This window comes from Lates calcarifer, linkage group LG9 (genome assembly GCF_001640805.2).
Source record: "Lates calcarifer isolate ASB-BC8 linkage group LG9, TLL_Latcal_v3, whole genome shotgun sequence".
Lineage (NCBI taxonomy): Eukaryota > Metazoa > Chordata > Actinopteri > Centropomidae > Lates > Lates calcarifer.
In genome coordinates this window covers 17,054,535-17,074,691 of record NC_066841.1, presented here as the reverse complement: position 1 = coordinate 17,074,691, position 20,157 = coordinate 17,054,535, and the positions used below count along the sequence as shown (strand labels likewise).

Genomic DNA, 20,157 nt, shown 5'->3' with positions numbered 1-20,157 from the left:
ATCATCCTGAAAATAAAATTAAAAGATTCTAGATTAGATTTTAGATTAGTGGTCAGAGGACCACTGAATGTTGAGTCTCTCACTCCCACAGACTATCTGGTCATCCTGCCTGGAGGTCTCCACCTATTAACACCTCCCACCTATGGATAGTTCTCTTTCAGTGACCCCTCTGATTTGGAAATCACCAGGTGCAAATTATTCTGAAGAGCCTTGAGCTGAGCTTTTCAAGCAGTACTTTCTCACTCAAATCTTTCCTCCTTAACAAGGACTGATAGACCTGCACGCTTAAGCTTGGTGATAGATTTTTTATTGTAGTAAAGGTATCGATCTCATCTTTACTGAATGTCATATATGCATGGGCTATTGAACAGGCTTATCTGCCCCAACAGATAATCGTGTATGAAAAGTCATTCCCATTATTGTTTTTGATTGGAGAGTGAAAAGGCTCTGTCAAATGTACAAAGGTCCTGAAGATGTTACAACAACAAAAGCCATTAATAACACCTTAAAAGAGACAATTCAACATGTAGGCCTAATGTTCTGAATCTGTACTAAGATAATGCTTTACCAACACTAATAATCATAACATGACAACTTGCAGTACAGCCACTTTGAATGCAGCTACTGGCTAAGGAATTACATAGGAATAAGATCATAATTCTTCATCCATTACAGTGTGCTGACAAATAAGCACTGAAAATATATTAGACGTGACATCTCTGAACATTGTGCACCTGCATCTGCTTCATAGTAAAAGCCTTCCAGAAAGCAATGTACTAAGCAAGGAGGAACCACATGGAGACTTTTACAGTGAAACACCTGGATGAGGATGACATCAACAGTCTACACGGAGGTGTAGTGAGGGCAATAATAGAACTAAGTACCCAGGGCCCCAACATGGGAAGGGCCCTCAGGAAGCACTTTGCTGAATCAAAACAGAACCCCCCCCCCCCCCCCACCCCCCCATTACTTGTTGATCAGTTATTTGTTCAGGTGTGACTACGGATGTATTGGAAGAAGAAGGGGTCACACTGAGGCTGCTTGGGCAAGGCCCAAATAATATACCAGTGAGTACGCACTCACATGTTTGAGTTAGCCTGGTATGTTTGCTGCCCTGTGAATGTTAGCCTGATCAGATTTTTCAACACTTTCACCTTCTGAAAAATGAAAAAGTGAAAAATTGAAAAATTCTTACTATAAGTGTGATGTTAAATAAAGGAAAATGTATTTTAAATGTCATAAGTGTTAAGGTGGTAAAGGTTAAGGTGTTGCCTGCAAAGCTAAACTCAGGGCAGGAAAGACCCAATTCACAGTGCACTTTTTGCCGTACGTCACTTCCTTCCTCCTCTCTCGCTTCCATCTTGCTCCCCGCATGTGTCTGCTGTTAGTTTACAGGTCAGTGAGGAGCTTTAAATACCTTCTTCCCTGCACTGTTTCCCCCCGACCCAACGACAAGAGGTAAACGAAAGCCTTTTCTGACTAGATGGCTGAAATCTACCGGAGTTTGAGGCTAATTTTACTGACGGTTGTGCGTGGCAGCTGGTGACAGGGCCGTCCACTCCACAGTCTCCCAGTTAGCTCAGATGCTAGCTGAAGTTAGCCTACAAGTTCTTCCACAAAAGCTAAACCACACCTTGTGTCGGTGCGGCGGTTGGCTGATTAGTCACCAAACGTTGGGTTATACCGGTCTCACGGTAACTGTGCTGCTTTCGGCTTACTTTATTTGGCCTACCATACCCTTTTGTTGTGTGGCTTTCTTCGCTTGTTGCTCATAGCGGAGACAGAGGAGTGGAATCATTAGCCTTTAGCTAATTAAACTAACCTAGCGTGTATGGTGTGAATCTGACAGCTCCCTGCTTGCTTCTACTTACCAACTTGAACCACCGACTGCTACACCCATACTAAAACCTTCACTCCCTGCATGTGTATGTGTTTACATGTGTGTGTCGAGTAGGATTTCTCTCATTTCATATTAATTGTTTACACCTTACATATCATTAGGATGTTGTTGCCAAATATCCTAAGTATGCAGTAAGCTTTTGCGAAGTAGTAAGTAAAGTTTTACACTGATAACTAGTCAAGTTACACACTGATATAGCAGTGTTGATGCAAATGTTTTGTGAGCTGATAATATTTTAAAACAGTTTAATCACGTGGCAGTCCATACATTACCAAAGGCCGTTCATAATTTGCTTAGATTTTACTGTACACTAGCTGTGGACAGTTATACCGGGTTTCCTTTCATTTTCTAGAATAATTTACAGTCTGGTTTTTATAGGATTTGTCTCTAGACTGGCTAGATAATGCAGTTTGTGTACATGTCAGGGACCGTGTATAAAAATGTTATCTCCTACAAAGAGAATTAATTGTGCCAGACTAAGCTAATAGACTGTCTCCATCCAACTGGTATACACAAACTAATATAACTGATGCAGTTAACTAAAATATAAGTTCAGAAGACAATAAGTTCTAAATTTAATTGCGGATCTAGACATAAATACAAATTTCAGTCATATACCCAACACATATAAATATCTCAGCTACTGTGTCTGTGTCAAATTAAAGTATAAGATTTATTTTTTATAGATCAATTATTTGACACCACTTTGGAAAAGAGTGTGGAAATGTGCAAGTATCTGGGAGTTTGTTATTACAGTACCAGAGTGGTAGCAGAAGCTTTGGTTTATGAATAAAAACAAAACATTCTGTTCTGCTGGACTCAAAAATGTCAGGTGTCACACTCGAGCCACACCAGGTGTGCTTTTGTTACCTTCATTCATGTTGTCAGAAGGGTGGGATCACATACACAGCTGTTAATTCTTGAGGCAGTCCTAAAGAAAACGCATTATATCACATTTACCTCATGTCTGTCACCACGACACCATCATCTTTCTTGTTCCATAATGCTTCACACACTGACTGCACACGTGTGCTTGCTGTTGTTTTTGACCGCGTATTTCATGTTTGCAGAGCACATGAATGAACCAGGTTGCGCCAATTGTGTGTCAGTCACGCACCTGCATGCCTCATGTATGGCAGGTGCCTGAGGGTTAATTTTAAATGGAACATTTGCTAAGAAGAATCAAAGTTTTCAGAGAAACATTTCTGTATTCATCTGTTCATACATGACAGTTACTGCTGGAATGTAACACTGCAGCTCTGCACAGTCTTGGTAGAGATGATCACACTCACACTCAGTCTTTGGGGGGGCTTTGAAGGTTAATAACAAGTTATATTTAACTCAGAATTAGTCTTTGAAGAGAAATTTGGTTTAATGAACTCTTTATTATTTGCTGCTGATACTGATTTTTGTTGCATTGGAATTTGACAACTTTACCTCCCATGTTGCATGGTGTGCTTTGTATCTTGGTTTCTAAGCTTGCATTTTACTGTAGTTTGAGCTTTTACAATTCACTTTAATTAGCTCTAACATGCTCTGCTCTCTTGACCCAGTTTTAAGCCATTTCAGTCCATGTAATCTGTAGTTTGCTGTGTTGATGATCTCATTGCAGTATTACATGAGTTAATTGCTACAGAACCAAGATCAGAGAGGGAAGTAAAACCTAGAGACTACTGGTATGAAGATCAGCTGTGCTGGTGATGCTAATATAACCATATGAAATATTCTCTCTTTTCCAGATGAAAGACACAATTATGAATCAAGAAAAACTTGCTAAACTGCAGGCACAAGTCCGCATCGGCGGAAAGGTAATAAAATTACATAACAGCATTATCACACGTTACATGAAATTATCAGTTTTCCTCAAAGTACTCAATCCTCTCTATCTGGGGAGATGAAAGTAGTGAGAGTATGCTGTGCAGGTCTTAAATAGAAATTAAGTAATTAATTAATTATTAATCTGGTGACACTTTTGTTCAGACAGCACAGCTACATACAGCTTAAGCTCTGAAGCAGTTCCCAGCTTGTTTCTATGGACAACCAGCAGTTTTATCTATAGTTTTGCTTCATAGCAACAGTCATTTTTGGCAACAGTGTACTGTGTGCCAGAGAGAGAACTACAATAAATAGACTACAAACAGCCATCAGCTTTTGGGCCAAAAAAGTACTTTATCTAGCATGTATGATATATTGAATACAGGAGATGATGCATTAATAGATCATGAAGAAGTGGAGATTTAAACAGAAACATGTCTGTACGAATCGCCCCTGTAGGGTAGTGCTCGCAGAAAGAAGAAGGTCGTACATAGAACAGCAACCGCAGATGACAAGAAGCTCCAGTTCTCCTTAAAGAAACTTGGTGTCAACAATATTTCTGGTATCGAGGAGGTAGGTGTAAATCTTCATCTCAGTTTTGTCCCACTATGTTTTTAGGTCTGTTACAGTGATGTGTTGCTTTTGTCTGTTGACAGGTTAACATGTTTACAAATCAAGGAACAGTCATCCACTTCAACAATCCCAAAGTGCAGGCCTCCCTTGCAGCCAACACCTTCACCATCACTGGCCACGCTGAGACCAAGCAGCTGACTGAGATGCTGCCGGGCATCCTGAACCAGCTGGGAGCCGACAGCCTGACGAGCCTCAGGAGACTTGCTGAGGCCCTGCCCAAACAGGGTCAGTAACCCATAACATGAAAACTTATTTAAAAGTTTTAGCATGTAGCATGCCAGATTCCTGGATTCTCTGATATGGACACACACTGGCTTCCATCAGTCTTCCTATAGATTCGTATGGGTATTTTCTGTGTGGTTGGACTTAATTAGAGACATGAGTCTTGCCCTCAGGACTTCAGGGGCACAAAATGAATATGCCCTTAAGCTTGATTGTCTCTGGCAGCTAAAACATTTAACCTGCTGTTCAGGTTTCTCACAGGTCTTTCCTCTCTTACAGCTGCAGATGGAAAAGCGCCGATTGCAGCAGTAGAAGAAGAAGATGACGATGTTCCAGGTGAGTGCCAACAGTTTTGCAGCTGTCCATACAGTCTGCTCCACCATTCAAAGTAAAATATTACTTCAGTATCTCTCAGTAAAATGTGGTTGTCTTGCATCAAACTGTTTTGCAGTCTTGTTTGAAAATACTCCTTCACACTTGTCCATTATTGCAGCAGGTTTCTTTCTCTCTCGGTTAAATTACCATGGCAAGTTTGCTTTTCTTTTGGCTCGTGAAAGGGGTCATACCAAGGGGATTCATCAGTTTCTTCAGACGATGGTGCAATGCAGCCTTTCGTGTTTGAATCTCATGTTCATTGTTTATAAGATCTTAAGATTCAGTTTGCTTTTCTTTGTGAGGAAAATGGACCCAAACACATAAGGTTGCCATTACTATAATCTCAGCTTTTCCCAGGACTTCTCCCCCTGTAACCAGAGTTCTTACTAATGTAACAAACGATTACACATGTATTCAGCAATAGGAGCAGTTGAGGCCTGATGGCACAGGGTTAACAGCCATTGCCATTGTGCTGTTATTGGAGTTAAGTTTCCTTTTTGTTCTCCCACTGAAGGAACATGTTTACTCAGACCTTTTGAATTGTTTCCATTTTAACCCCCGACCTTTTGAGCCAAAACTTTGAGAGGCAGATTTCTCACATTTCACAGAGTAATTGAAGCCAACTTTTTGATGCGTTACGCCATAATTTTTACAGCTGCTTTCAGTAGTTGTGAGGGCCTCATGTGCTGAGCACATTGCAGTCTATATAGGAGTAGGAAAGATGAGCAAAGAAGTGGGGATTGCATTACACCTAGTATCATGTTTCAGATAAACACTCTTTTCCTGAATTGTGCTCTGGCACCTCTGAGAGTCATTTGTGCAGATGGACATGCCTTTCCCTACAGTCTGTTCACCGCTGAATCTTTTGTTGTTTCAGATCTGGTCGAGAATTTCGATGAGGCATCCAAGGATGAGGCTAACTAGAGGAAATGGGACTCCTGGAGTGTCAGAACTTGACAGGACCATGTGGGGGCACAAGATATTGTAATGTCTATTTTGAGAGGTGGAAAGTTAATAGTTTAAGTACCTGAGGAGATGGATAATGTGTCAACTTTTGGCTGTGAGCCTTCTGTAATATGTGCAACACCTGAACAAAATACTTGCATACTCTTAAGTGAATTATTTTTGAGTAATTTTTTAGAATAGTACTCCAAAGTATTAAAAACCCGGGTAGCAGTATTTAAGTGTAAGGTATTTTAGTACTCATTCCACCTCTTTGCCACCAGACTCTCCAAATGCTTGTTGTGCTCTGTGGTCCAGTTAGAGTGAGAGATTGTTTGTAAAATGTGGTGTTTAAGGCTCCTGCTGTACATCTGTTTCCTCTATGTTACTGAACCTTAATTCTTAGTGGCCTCACTAAAACCACCATATCTGGAATAAACCTTTGCTACTGTCATTAAAAACTGTTTTTTTTTTTCCTTTAAGTATGATTTCCACAGCTGAAATACTGTAGTTGCCGCCCTGTAATTGGCCAGCATGCTGCAAATGTGCAGGCTAATCTTTAATAAGACTGTTTACCTCATCATGCAGCTCAATTAAAAAAAACTTTGCCCAAAAGACAACTATGTCTGCACACACCGTCTGTGGTTCTGCCCCACTGGGCTGCTAACAGAAATGGTAACAAAGCATCTAATTAATTAATAACTAATTGTACAATAAAAACAGGCATAAATACATTTGTTTACAAAATAATTGTATGATTAGTAATTGATTGATGAAATAATTTGTTACTACTACTAGCAAGGCTAAGTTAAAAATTAATGCTAGCTCCTTATCATTCAATGTTATTTAACCATGCTTTTATTAAACAGTCTTGTGTGGGTCATTTTTATTTCACTTCAGCAGTTTTTCTCAAAGTGGTGCTTTTTTCCAATGGCTTTCATTCTTTAATGCCATTTTTCAATCAATACCAACCCAGCAGAGCCAGCTAAGTAAGTGGCTGTTACTTAAAATCTCAGAGACCTTGGAAATAGGACACTTTGAAATTAAAACTGCTGAAATGAAATAATGCACAGACACTGCACTTTCTGCTGCTGTTGAAAGGTCATTATTAGATTTCTACTATCTATAGCACTCAACATCTACTAAATAACCGTTTTTCCATGACTGTGACTGTTGTTTGCACTTTAAAAAGATCTTTTAATTAAATAACAGCTTCATTTCAGTGACTATTAACAGTGGTTTGACCATTTTGACTTGAAATCAGATAAATATCTGTACAGAATGATGGCTGATACTGAGGTCAATACAAGTTATTTCTTGATACACCACTTATGACTGGTATTAAACACAAGCACCATCATACAGTGGCAAACAGCACCACAATAGCCTTGTGGGACATTAAAATGAGGTGTGAGGTCTTGTAGAAGTAACAACACATCTGGACATTAGTATCACTATACAGAGAAACAAAACGGAGTTAACATCAATATGATAATTTTTATCACATTACAACACGATGTCTAAATTATTCAAATAAATAAACTGAGTACAACCAACACACAGATCTTCAGGCAACAAACAGCTTGGCAGCGTCATAAAAGCATGAAGTCTGTACCACATGCATTCCAGTCTGTAAGAACGTATTTTCAATTCATCCACTGTCAACTTCCTCAGCCTCAGAAATGTGCTCATTATGGACAGTATGAACATGAACCAATTCAACATATTACAATAAAATTCTGTTACTCTTAAAAACTGTTCATTATTACAGTTAATAAGTTAGTTTAAAAAAAAAAAAACACTTATAATGACAGCATGTAATGCAATATTCCATATTATAAGGAAGTCAAAACAGAGCTTCCATGCTTAGTTAAAGCAAAATAAAACCTGCACGGCACTGCTTATTTGGCAGCATACTACAGATGGAATGCAGTGCATGCTGGATTGTAGTGAAGTACTTGACATTTTTGTTTTTTGAAATATGTCAGTGTGTCCTGGTAAAATTTGCTACTCCACATTTGATGTGAAAAAGTGCAGGGTAAAACAGTTTGAAAGAGGAGGAGTAAAATTACAAATTAACACGGCACAAACCTTCATGTGCATCATGCCCACAAAAAAACGTTGACGTGATGCAAAAGCTGTTGAAATATCACTTAATGCAAAAGCAAAAATATTTCTGTCAGACAACAGCCTGGGTGTGCTACATGATTGTCCAGAGCCCAGTGGTGTCCCTCAAGTATTTGTCTTTTCAAGTGTCACAGTTCATTCTCTGATTCCCATCAGTAACTTCAGTAAGTGTGCTTCCATCACCTGTTGAACTAAATGAAGAAATACAGAGTATGTTATTAAACACAGCTGTGTGTCATTTAAAAGTGAATACTAGATGTGCTTTCTGTGTACACTCAGACAATATGTTTTTATTGCACATACCATTCCGGTGGCCCATAGCCACGGCCATGTCCATTGCGTTGAATCCAGAGTCTGACTCTATGGTAGGATCAGCACCACTCTCTGGAAGACATATAAAAATAACATAATTATAGTACAAGCTAACGTTTGACCCAACAATTCCTTAAACACTTCTGTTTCAGAATACTTCTGTCCACAGGTGTTACTTTCAGTAAAAGATTTGTCCTCACCTAACAAGATTTCAACACAGCGCACATGGTTCCCATGGACAGCGTACAGCAGGGGGGCTCCTCCATTCTGAAACCCACAGAGGGCAATGTCACAACAAGCCAAACAGACTTTTGATTCCAGCATTAAATGCCCAGTGCAAGGTGAGTGACATATCACACTTATACCACTTATTGCATTCTACTCAATCAGATCATGAATAAAAGCTTAGTATTCTCACCCAGTCATATTCGTTGACATCAACACCACAGTCAATGAGCATCTTCACAATATCAGTGTATCCCTTACTGCAGGCCAAAGACAATGCACTCTCCCTCCCTTTGGCCAGGAGGTTGGGGTCAGCACCCTACAGTGAAGAATGACACAGAATGATGACCCACATATACATACAGAGGGCATGCTCTAATGTAATAAATCCATGAGATCTGAATGATACAGGAAGTTTGTTTTATCATACATTTTGGAGCAGAAACTCTACAACAGCGATTTGTCCATGTGCAGCTGCCCACATCAGAGGGGTAAAGCCCTCCTCATCTTGGAGATTGATCACAGTCTCTGTTAATATGAGAGATAAAAAGCAGAACAGCATGGTCACCACATATAAATACATCATTTATTATCAATAGCTCCTTATCATTTTCAGGTTGAGGGGCGCTAGAATGTATCCCAGCAGACACCGGGAGAGACTCAACAACAATTACAATATCATTAGTATGAAGAGGATGGTACTCTTCTACTTCACACATGTAGTGATATAAAAAAATCATTAGACCATATATTGACTGTATTATTACATAGTATAACTCTCAAAAGACATTCCAGTTCAGGCAACATAAACGTAAGGATTATGATTGTAAAATCTATGTCTTTGGTCTTTGTAGGTCTAACAAAACAAGATGTTTTCAGACATCACCTATTTTTTAAACTATTTTCTGGCATTTTATAGACTAATTACGTAGGAAATAATTATTAGTTGCAGCCAGAAAAACAGTGGTTTTGAGTGTTGTGTCAGATTACTTCACCACTGCATTACAATGAAAAATGATACCTGGAAGAACTGCCTACCTTGTTCAATCCTGCTGGCCAGAAACACCATTTCTCCTTGGGCTGCCAGCTGATGGATGGACAAAGCTGAGAGGAAATAAATGCATATGATGATTGAAACCTTTATTGGATTCATGTTAGAAACACTTTAACAAATGAAGTTAATACAACTATGACACTTACAATGCACTAGCAGAGGTGTGGAAGAAACCTCATTGCCACGGTGTTTATTGGTGAGTGTGGTGGACTGTTTGATGGGGGAGAAATGTTTGGTGGTGGATGGTGTGTAAACATGGCGCACTTGTATCCCAGGAGAGGGGGAGGTCTGGATATTGCACTCAGCTGAAAGTGAGAGAAACATTTTGGGCTCACATCAGTTATAGCCTTGTACATTAGACATTCTCACAGGATAACCAGATGATCACTTTGAAAACAGATAAACAGTGTTCCACTTCTTCCTTACCTTTGAATAAAACAGAAGCCACCTCCAGGTCAGAATTCACCTGGTCCTGGATGTTCTTGCTGTCCTCTTCGTTGAGCGACTTCACAAATCTTGAGCAAACATTCATGTCAAAGCGGTTGGGCAAGATGAATTTGATGCCCATGGCCACATTTTGGGTGCCTGTGTCATCTGGACTCGCACCCACCGACTGCTCAGTCTTGATGGCACCCAAGTCGGGCATTACACAGATCCCCTCCATGTCCTCAGAGACCAGCGGACACTCTGCTGTCCCATCCGAGGCTGACACGGTAGCGCCGTCCATCCTCTCGTCACTCACTGAGCCGTCACACTGAGATTAAACTGAGGCCACTGCACGCCTGAAATGAGACTATTTATTTCAAAATTACAAACAGATACAGAACAACCCTTTGTCTAATTTTCCATTACAATGAACGTTATTTGAATCACATTCTTAAATACCCAACGACTCTCTTAGCAATCGGTTAGCATGCTAGCTATTGTTATCGTAACCTTCCGTTAGTCACACTAACTGGCTGCGGCTTAGACATTTAGACAGAGAAACACATAAACGTCAACAAAGATAATTTTTCTGAAATGAAAACATATCTCACTCGATAAGGCATTGTTTTTGTTGAATATCCTCATGCACTCGTCTCTCTCCTTACGGGTGTTTTGCTAAATTTGAGCATGCGCAATTGGTCGCGTCCACAACTGTGTGCATTCACTATTAACTTCCCCCTTTTTGTTTTTAGTTCCGGAGCCTTTACATCGCTACGATAGTACTCTCATTTAATTATTAATGAAGAAATGTAGACCGAGGACCTGATATATAATCTTGATACAGCGTAGATTTGTACACCACCCACCTATCTTTGTAGTTTTTGAAAAACACACAATTTAATAATATCAGGATGTGATGCTGCAGTCTCACTAGTGTGGATTCAACTGAATGAAAACAAATGTTACATGCATTATATGTAGAAATCATCAAGAAACATTACATTACATTAGATGTTTTATAGGCTATTTTCAGGGACTTATTAAGGTAATCTTTGAAATCCATGGCTGCCGTAACATCTTCGACTGGCAGGCTAAACAGTATGAGACTGGTAATATTTATTCACAGTGTGAGTATTTATATTATTTTTAAAATTATATTACACACACACACACACACACACACACACACACACACACACAAAGCTTTCAACACATGACTAGAGTCAGTGTCCCCTGAAGGAGTTTATCACAGTGTTCAAACTATCATATATCATATATAACAATATACTTTAAATTGGATGTTTAACTTTTAACTTTGACTTTTGATCTAGTTGCTTCCATGTTTGTTTGTCAGATGAGAAGACAGAGGAATTCACATGTTAAATTCTGGTATTAATATGTCCTAAAAGTTGAAGAAAGAGGAAGAGAAACAAGCTTAATTGATAAATCTTTCATGATATTATGCCTGACAACATGCCCTGGTGTCTAAATGTGGTCAAGGATATGAATATTGTATGCTTATTAATTCAAGGGTACTATGTGAGTTTCCAGTTTTAAACCTCACCATGCACACTAAATCTGCCCAGTCCGTCTGCATTATAGATGCTTACCTTTCTGACAGTCTTTGTACATTCCTTTCTGTCTTTAAACATTCAACAGATCAGACTCAACACTGATGTGAGTATTCCTTTCAGAGACACAGGAGTTGTTCCTTATGATATATAAAAAAAGAGTAATGAATATGGATCAATGTATTGTTTGGGGTTGCTACAGTGCACATTTTGTGTTGATGTCAGAATCAGAAGCTTGTATTTACTTCACCATCCACAGTGAACAGCAGCAGTTCATATTTGTATTTGTGTCTGGTGCATGACATGGCAAAGCTGAAGGTACCTTTCCCTGCCAGATGCAAAGGTTATGTTTGTCTTTGCTAGCAGATGCAAGCACTACATGCATGGGGTGTTAACAGACCTGCCAGATGGAAGGCCCTCAGGGTGAAAGAAAGGCTGATCCACCCAGTGTGCTAAAATGAGGAGACAATGTAACAAAAATTCAGTGCCTTCCCTTCCTGGGATGTTGGCAGCCCTGCCAGATGCAAAGGCTTCTGGGAAAAGGGTCAATTCATCGACTCTGCTGACATGACGAAATGATGGCGATGGGGTCCGGTGCAAAACGTTACCTGGTCACTGCAGCCACCCTGCCAGATGTTTTGGTGTGGTGATGTCTTTGATAGCTGTGGTGTGGTAGTGATGAAGGGCAAATGTGAACTCTTGTGGATGACTCTGGTATTTCAAGAAGGTAAGATGACTTTTGTATGTAGAGATACATGATGTGAATGATCTTCCTCTGCTGACGGTCAGAAACTCCTGCAGCACCTGATGAGTCTAAATACTGATGAACATGTACGGCCAGGCCACTGAAGTTCACACCATCCTGCCGCAGAGCACAAATCTGAAAATTGACTATGTTAACATAATTGTATTGCATCAAACGTCTTGCAGTCTATACATGCAATATTTTCCTGTATTTACAGAGAAAATGCACAATGTCCAGACCCTTTAATTTACAGGTCACCAATTACATAGTAATATCAAGAAAAAAAAGAAAAGCAAAATAATAAGTAAACTCAAATTAATGGGACATATACAGATCTTGTAGATTTGGTATCAGAACTGTGTTGTAATGAGCAGTTATTTGATTGTCGAATTAATAGTTATTTGCACTTGGTACAGTTTTCCACCAATGCCTTCATTCATATTTGGATATGAGCATATTCCCTAGGTTAAATTCAAAGGTGCAGTTCACTTCTTGGTAGTTAATTTGGACATTTGCTACTTATATAGTATAAAAGATTAAATCAGTCAGGTTTGCGTTGGAGGTAGTTAACTATATCCAACACTGTGGAACATGGACTGGCAAGAATTGTTTCATCAAAATGAGAAGTAACAGATATATAAGATAAATTAAAGCTCTAATTAGAATACATTTGGTAATATCAGCAAACTATCACATAAATCCTCTCTTTTATCACTAACTGACTCCATCCAGTATTTTTGAATCTGGCAGATTACCATCACCATTAAAGTTAATTTGGCTGTGTATAAAGAATTGCCAATTGTGTGCCTACCTGTTTCCTCAGACTGTTAATGGCCAGATGTTCCAAATAATATTCAAATAATCAAACCCTATCTTTGACAAGAGGCTTGCATAAGTTCAACAAAGCAGAAAGACTTTGAGCTTGTTTGATTTTCTTTCAGATCAGTTTACCGCATTAATGACGAGGAATTACAAATTCATTCCAGAACTGGTTATTATCTTCACAGCATGGTCAAAGTTACAACATATTAATCTGATTTGGAGGTTACCACAAATATTTCCTTGGAATCTGTCAAATCTTTTCATCGAGGGGCAAAAACATGGCATTAGTATTGTTACTTAATTGTTGTGAATTAAGAGGTGAGGTTTCAATAAACAAAAAGGATCTATCTATAACCTAGAAAGTTATTTTCCCCTCTCAAGTTTTTTGACTTCCTCTGTTTGTTTTGATGTGAGTGTCTAAGGCCTGAAAAGCTGCAAAGTAGAGATTTCCTAATGGTGTGATTAGGCTTTGCAGGATAAACAGTGCTCAAGTCCCTGGAGTATTTATCCCAATCACTAGTCAAGTAAATAAAATGTTTAGCAGGGTTTTTTGTAGGCTGTCTGTATGTCTACATAAAGAACTATGCCCTGTGTCTAAATATCTGTCTTTTACCTGTATGATGTTTTATTTCAGTGATGTTTACAGTTCGTGTTCCACAAAGTAAGAGTAAAATCCTGGCTTCTGCTGCTCCAATTGTGACCATAAAAAAAAGAAAGAGGTCAAGTGAAGCTTTTGAGGGTGAGTTTACTCAAATAAAAAATGACCACACAGCAGTTCATGAACTGTTGATCTTAGACTGTGTATGGAATGTCTTTTCAGAAAAAAAAGAGCTGATTGAAACAGTTTGATGATGGCTGTCCTTTTGTTTTCTGGGTAACAGTGTTTTGTTTACATCACGTACATTAGTGGTTTTGTTTCTTGCTGTTTGTTACGCCATCACACCACCAGGCAGTGCAAAAAAGAGACAGACGTCTGTCCTGAGGCCTCTTTGTGTGCAGCTTTTATGGTTGTTTACTTGTTTGTTTGTTTGTTTGTTTGTTTCAATCTCTCACAAGGAGGTCATGGGTCGCGGCCCTTCCACGATGCTGCTTTGGTGACACCAGGGGGTCTTGAGAATAAATGCTTCCAGGTCAGTTGCAATGAAGAAGTTGCCTTGTTCTGTCGTGATAAAGATCACACGCAACTCTGGTCTCGGCTGCCTCGTTCTGACAGCATGTGTGCCGTGAATCCCACAGTGTGCTGCTCTCGCCATCTACAGGACACTTGGATCAGACACACAGAAATGCACCAGTTTCCTTATAACTTAGCTTTTGTAGATTTGTGGTGAATTTTGGAGCATACTTAGAAAAACAAACATGAGATTAAAAATGAATCATGGGGAATGTTATCTGGAAAACCTCCACAAGATGGCACGACTATAAGCTCACTCGCTTTTTACTTACTTTTATACTTTTGCCAACAGATGGCACCAGAGTCTAATAGAGTACACACTACAGTGCAGGGTTTTAGGGTTTTGTTCTTCTCCCAAATGGCCTATAATCCTTTCATCTCCCCAATTAAGCAAGACAACACTGTCCTGGAGGAAACCGTTAAATTAAGTCAGATTACTGACTGTGTTAAAAGTACGACAGTATTATTGTAGCCTGTCAGCTCTGACATCTCTTAAGATGTTTAATCTGTTGCTCATTATTCAGTGGGATAAGTCCGGGAGCAGGAAGGGTGGGAAAGTCGTCCTGTGGCTTCCTGTTAATGTCACATGTCTGTGTGAATGTCTGTGTCTTCTGTGTATCATTATGGTTGCAATCCAACTGAGAGCTGGAAGATTCTCATCCAACTGAGGAGCATTAGGAAGTGAAGTATCCCATGCAAATTTAACACTGGTATTAAACAGTGCTGCCTTTTCCCCCTCCTCCAAGTCATTTATACTTCACTGTTCACTCTTTGTTTGAATTAAAAGCCTTCACTCTGGTTAGAATTCAGTTAGGAAACAAACACACTTGTAATCCTAAAATAAAATGTCTATATTATAGGTTACAAAATATCACATTTACTGCTGTAGTGATATAACATGAGTTATGAAAACACTTAATACACCTGTTATCAGGGGATTTTTGACTGCTGCTGAGCAGTACCACAGTCACATTTATATTATGCTGATACAGTCTGTAATAGTTGAATAGCTGCATAGTTAAAGTGAGCCAGCATATAGGATAATAGTAAATGTTAAAACACAGTTTAGGCTGTAACAACAAAACCTCTGTACTGTACTGATCAGGGGTTGATTTTATTTCTAATGAATTTCTGCCTCATTTCTAACAGGAAGAATGGATTGTTTATTATCTTTCAAAAGTTATATAGTTTCACTCAAAAATTGTTGAGAGATTGTTTAGAGTTTCAGGTGGGCTATTTCTTGTTTACACTTTCAGTGTAAAGACAATAGAGAAGCTAAGATTTCTACAGTAAAACATGTATTCAAAATCAAGCTGAGCAATGTTACTAGATGCACCTGGTGTCCAGCAACTAACTACTGGCCCCAAACCTTAAATGAGCCCCTCGCTGATGTTATTCATGAAATTCAGTTAATTTGCATCAGGGTTATCTCCAGTGTTAATAAAGTAGTGGGCATTTAGAGATTAGGAGGTTCAAATGAAAGACTTTATTGAACTGAATTGTGTAAAATGTAGGATCTAGCATTTTTAAAGGTGCAATACGAAATTGTTGAAGTACCACGTAAATAAAAAGGTCTGTGAGACAGGTGAACTTCTGAGGTATGTATTATTTTGGACACTTTACACTCAGAAAAAACAGTGGTGGAAATAGGTTGGTTATACCACAGTGTAAAAATACTTTGTTACAAGTAAAGCTACTTAAATCTTTGTCAGTTTTTGTGTTTGTTAAGTTACTGTGCAGAAGTATAATCAGCAAAAAGTCAAAAGTATTCAATAAGCAGAACATAAGTCTGTTCTATACTGTATTGGTTTATTTGTTCTTGTTGTTGTATTTGTTATTGATGTATTAATATGTAAGCAGCATTTTGATGTAGCAGTAGGTTGATGTGGAGCTTATTTTATATACATTATTGTTTAATCCATATATTTTATTTGTTGACCAGATTGTTTTGTTTAAAATTCAAATTTACTAATGACAAAATCTGTGAAATAAAAGTGGTGGAGTCTAAGTATTACGAAGACGGGAACAGTCAAGTAAAGTGAAGTAAAAGTGCCTCAAATTTTATTATAGTCTCCTTTAAACACAGTTTCCACTGCAGCAAAATGCGACGCAGTCAACACGCATCTGAGCGCAAGGGAAAGTGACATCACTCCAACTTGTCTCTGATTGGAGGAAATTGAAATTGTAACTGACCTGTGCTACAACTGAACCTGTGTTTCCCTACAACACCACAAGGTACAGTAAGCTTATCCTATACACATATATAAAGCAGTCAGTGTCACTACAAACGCGCTATATACAGAGGACGTTAAGTTATAGAGGTGATACCGGTGATACTATCACATTATAAGGCTGTTCCTGCCTCCCATGCTGCCGTGCATCCCGGTGTGTGTGTGTGTGAGTGAGTGTGAGGGGGCCGGACCAGAGGAGCAGGCTGCAGAGAGGAGAAACCACTCTAGCGACACCTGCAAACAAAACTCCCAACCGACTACCTCCTGGAGCGAGGAGGTGGGTGAAGCTGAGACGCGACAGTTACGCGAAATAAGGGTGTGAAGTGTGTTTACTTAGTTAGTAAACGGAAAACCGAGAAACAGATCAACTTTTTTTTCCAAGCTAAAAAAGTCGTGGTGTACATCTGCGGCAGATCGGACCGAGTGCGGAGCTGAGAGAGAGAGAAACGACATCAGGTAATGAGGCTGATAACTGGGAAACTCGAGCTTAAAATAGACTGTGGTGAACGCTATTACAGAGCGACACTCTGCAGTGAGATTGTCGTGATAATGTTTATTGTATATATTTACACTGCGGGGTGTGTGTCGTTTCATTGTTTTAAGGATCATAACAAATACTGGTGCGTTCACAGGTAAAACGTAAAAAGTCGTGGCATGTTGAGCTTCAGTGGCTGCACTCATTGTTAATTCAAACTCTTTCAACACACACACACGCACACGCTGTGTCACTATTGTGATCAGTTCAGAACTTTATTTTGCTCTGATGCATTCACTGACCGGATTCGATTGTTTTATGCAGGAGTTTCACTTCCCAGTGAAAGCAGTGAAGGTCATTTATTGTTCCTGCAGGATGTGCTTGAGTGCTGATAATGTGTCTCCAAAGCCTGTTTTCACTTGTTTGTGTGAGGTTATCGACCAGTCCGCCCAGTGTCTTAGCAGCGAGATTATTTTCCATTATTGAAAAGGTGTCTGGAGTTTGTTTACACTGTACCGACTACTAACTAATCCATAATAATTGCTGCTCTTTGTGTTACTGCCACTGTATGATCATTAAGAGGTCTGTAGGAAACACGTTTTTACACTTTTTACACTCACACTGGCACTGTTGAGAGACCCTGATGTGGTAAATGTGTTAGTTTCATCACTGCATTGAGCACATTCTTAGGAGAGGTAATGAGTAATGCGGGTCCTAAATGAAACTCCATGTTCCAGTAAGAATGTGCAGTAAACTAAAGTGAAGCTGAAGGAAGAAAAATACACATTTTCATTTGGCCTGATAAGTGATTGGCAGCAGCTTGTCATGTGAAGGGAATTAAATTACTCAATCATGCATCACCTGAAAAAAAAAAAAAAAATCTAAGGACAACAGGATCAGCTTGCTCATGTCTGAAAATATTTGCATCACATGTATAGAAGTCAAGATGAGTTTCCCAAATGCTTTTTGACGGCGTGCGTTCTCTTGTTATGTGTAATCTCTTTTCTCACGCTCTGTTCTGGTGTGCGTGGCCACCAGCCAGGTCAGGTTTCTCATTCACACTGAACATGTCAGAGGCTAAAGTCAGGCTGAGGACAATGACTGACACAAATTCTGCGACAGACTAGAAAAACTGGACTCCAAACCACAGATTTTAGATACATTCTTAAAAACACTGAGTCTTATTTTGGTTTACTGAGCATGTTAGGTTTATTCTTGCCCACAGGTGATTCAGAGGTTGTTTTTGAGCACAGGAGGCTCAAGTCCAGGAGGATCTCAATTCTTTCTACATGTGTCTTTAAACCTTACATAAATAAAAGCGAACCAGAATATGAATGTTTTGTTGACCTAATGGGGTGCAACCTGCAAACCGAGGACGATGTTTACTCTGCTATATGACCTGCAAACCCTCTCTAGTTCCACATTACAGTAGTGTAGCTTCATTGATATGAGAAGGATTATAAACAGAGCTAGACGCCCAGGCCTGTGGCGCTGCACTCTTCTATTGATAAGATGTCCTTTGGGCACAATATTACAGTACACAGATGTAATAGTGATATTATTGTTAGATAAACCCTAAGGACATCAGTTAGTGTGTTACAGTATAATGTGACTGGTGCTGCTATAGACACTGAATCCTGTTCTTGTTGTTGGTTTGCTGTGTCACTTCACAGGTTCATTTTCATAAAATAACATGATATAACCTGCGGTTTGACGCAGATTCAGAGGACACTGCCTCCTACCTTTACAGTTATGATTTTAGATTCATTTATTTTATGCACAGTAAGTTTGAATGTTAAGCTGAAGTGATTTTTAGTTGATTATTTGATTAGTTGACTGACAGGAAATTAATGAAACCATTTTGATAACTGAGTAATTTCACTTCTCCAGTTTGAGGATCTTCTGCTTTTCTTTACTTAATATCATCACAACCAGAATATCTTTGACATTTTTTGACAAAGCTATCAAAGACTTTTTATTTGGTCTCAAGCCACATTTTTACAACACACTTATTTGATCTTGGTCGTTGCTATTTTAACTGGAGGATTTTAGTCATGAGATGTTTGATGTCAGTGATGGAAATTTCGTGATGATGAACAACTCCCATGACACCAGGCTACTTCACAACATAACCATACTGTCTTTTGCCATTGTTTTGATTGAGAAATGCATAGCGGCAGAAAATTACATATTGTGCCTTTAATAGACCAAATTATTAATCAATTAATGGAGAAATACTTGTCAAATGAAAATAATTGCTAGTTGCAGCCCTGTTTAGGATCTGAAAGAGGAAAGACAGTTATTCATTACAGAGAGCAGGATGTATATGCACAGACAAATGCCTGACAAACTGTTTTGACTTGTCTCAGTGGCACCTGCCCATGCAGATGAGTGTCTAGACAAAGTGCAGCCTGCAGACTGAGCTGACACCGCTGTGCAGCTTTGAAGTCATGCACTATTCACAGCTGAGAGTGAAGTCACAGAGGATCAGGTGTGTGCAGGTGATACAGTTACTCTTTCCTCCCTCGCTGGATTCGGCCTGTAGACTCTGACACTGTCGTAGCTTCATCCATACTGGCTGATCTCTGTGACCTGAAGGCTGTAAGCAGGGCATCACATGTACAGGAGTGTATACATCCTACATCTATCACCTGAAAATGACCTCAGATGTCAGTGTGTTTATTACAACACCTGACAACATGTATCGCATCATTTTAGACGATGATGATTATGTAGTAAAACATTTGGCACTATATTTCCAAAATATATGTTTCCAAATTTACGCAAATAGTGACACCTGTGGATGAAAAAATAATGAAAGCACAAAAAGTTTGGTTGTTATTATCCAGGCATTGTAGTAACATGATGATTTCCTCTCCAGGCATCTGGTGGATGTGGAAAAAATGGAGGTGGACAGAAGAGAGGCGCCTCTATATGTAAGTGCCTGCATGTTTTGCTTCAGTCTGTGATTCTTGCAGTCTTGCAGAAGGGGTCTGTTTCTGTGTTTCTGGGAGCGGTTGGGGCCGACGCATGAACTCTGAGTGCTCCTCTGGATCACTCTCCCACATTTAGACCCCAATTCTGTTTTTTGTTCTCACCAGAATTAGAGCA

At 39.3% G+C, this 20,157-nt stretch overlaps 3 protein-coding genes across 9 annotated transcripts in view; 2 read left to right on the top strand and 1 right to left on the bottom strand.

Annotated features, from left to right (window-relative positions):
* The first annotated feature begins 1,304 nt into the window (after positions 1-1,304).
* Positions 1,305-6,348, top strand: btf3 (basic transcription factor 3). 2 transcript variants are annotated; one of them, XM_018674448.2, is made up of 6 exons: positions 1,305-1,395; positions 3,640-3,708; positions 4,175-4,288; positions 4,372-4,573; positions 4,850-4,906; positions 5,823-6,348. In XM_018674448.2, exons 2-6 carry the CDS (start codon positions 3,640-3,642, stop codon positions 5,867-5,869), a joined length of 489 nt encoding a protein of 162 aa, XP_018529964.1. In that variant the 5' UTR covers positions 1,305-1,395; the 3' UTR covers positions 5,870-6,348. The 2 variants fall into 2 exon arrangements, with proteins under 2 accessions (XP_018529964.1, XP_018530046.1); XM_018674530.2 differs by having other exon boundaries at positions 1,322-1,458.
* Positions 6,349-7,058: 710 nt separating this feature from the next.
* ankra2 (ankyrin repeat, family A (RFXANK-like), 2) lies at positions 7,059-10,753 on the bottom strand. 2 transcript variants are annotated; one of them, XM_018674244.2, is made up of 9 exons: positions 10,643-10,753; positions 10,032-10,398; positions 9,752-9,910; positions 9,590-9,655; positions 8,982-9,079; positions 8,745-8,870; positions 8,527-8,593; positions 8,318-8,398; positions 7,059-8,205 (listed from the first exon to the last, which is right to left on the bottom strand). In XM_018674244.2, the coding sequence occupies exons 2-9, from the start codon at positions 10,330-10,332 to the stop codon at positions 8,150-8,152; spliced, it is 954 nt and encodes a 317-aa protein (XP_018529760.1). In that variant the 5' UTR covers positions 10,333-10,398; positions 10,643-10,753; the 3' UTR covers positions 7,059-8,149. The 2 variants fall into 2 exon arrangements, with proteins under 2 accessions (XP_018529760.1, XP_018529835.1); XM_018674319.2 differs by having other exon boundaries at positions 10,032-10,387; positions 10,643-10,748.
* A 5,777-nt stretch (positions 10,754-16,530) lies between these two features.
* The window catches only part of arhgef28a (Rho guanine nucleotide exchange factor (GEF) 28a), a 40,735-nt gene continuing 37,108 nt past the window's right edge, over positions 16,531-20,157 (top strand). For 3 of the 5 annotated variants that reach the window (XM_018673935.2, XM_018674016.2, XM_018673694.2), the window contains exons 1-2: positions 16,588-17,027; positions 19,928-19,982. In XM_018673935.2, coding sequence (XP_018529451.1) covers positions 19,950-19,982 — 33 coding nt within the window. In that variant the 5' untranslated portion in view covers positions 16,588-17,027; positions 19,928-19,949. The other 2 variants (XM_018673770.2, XM_018674157.2) reach the window with 2 other exon arrangements.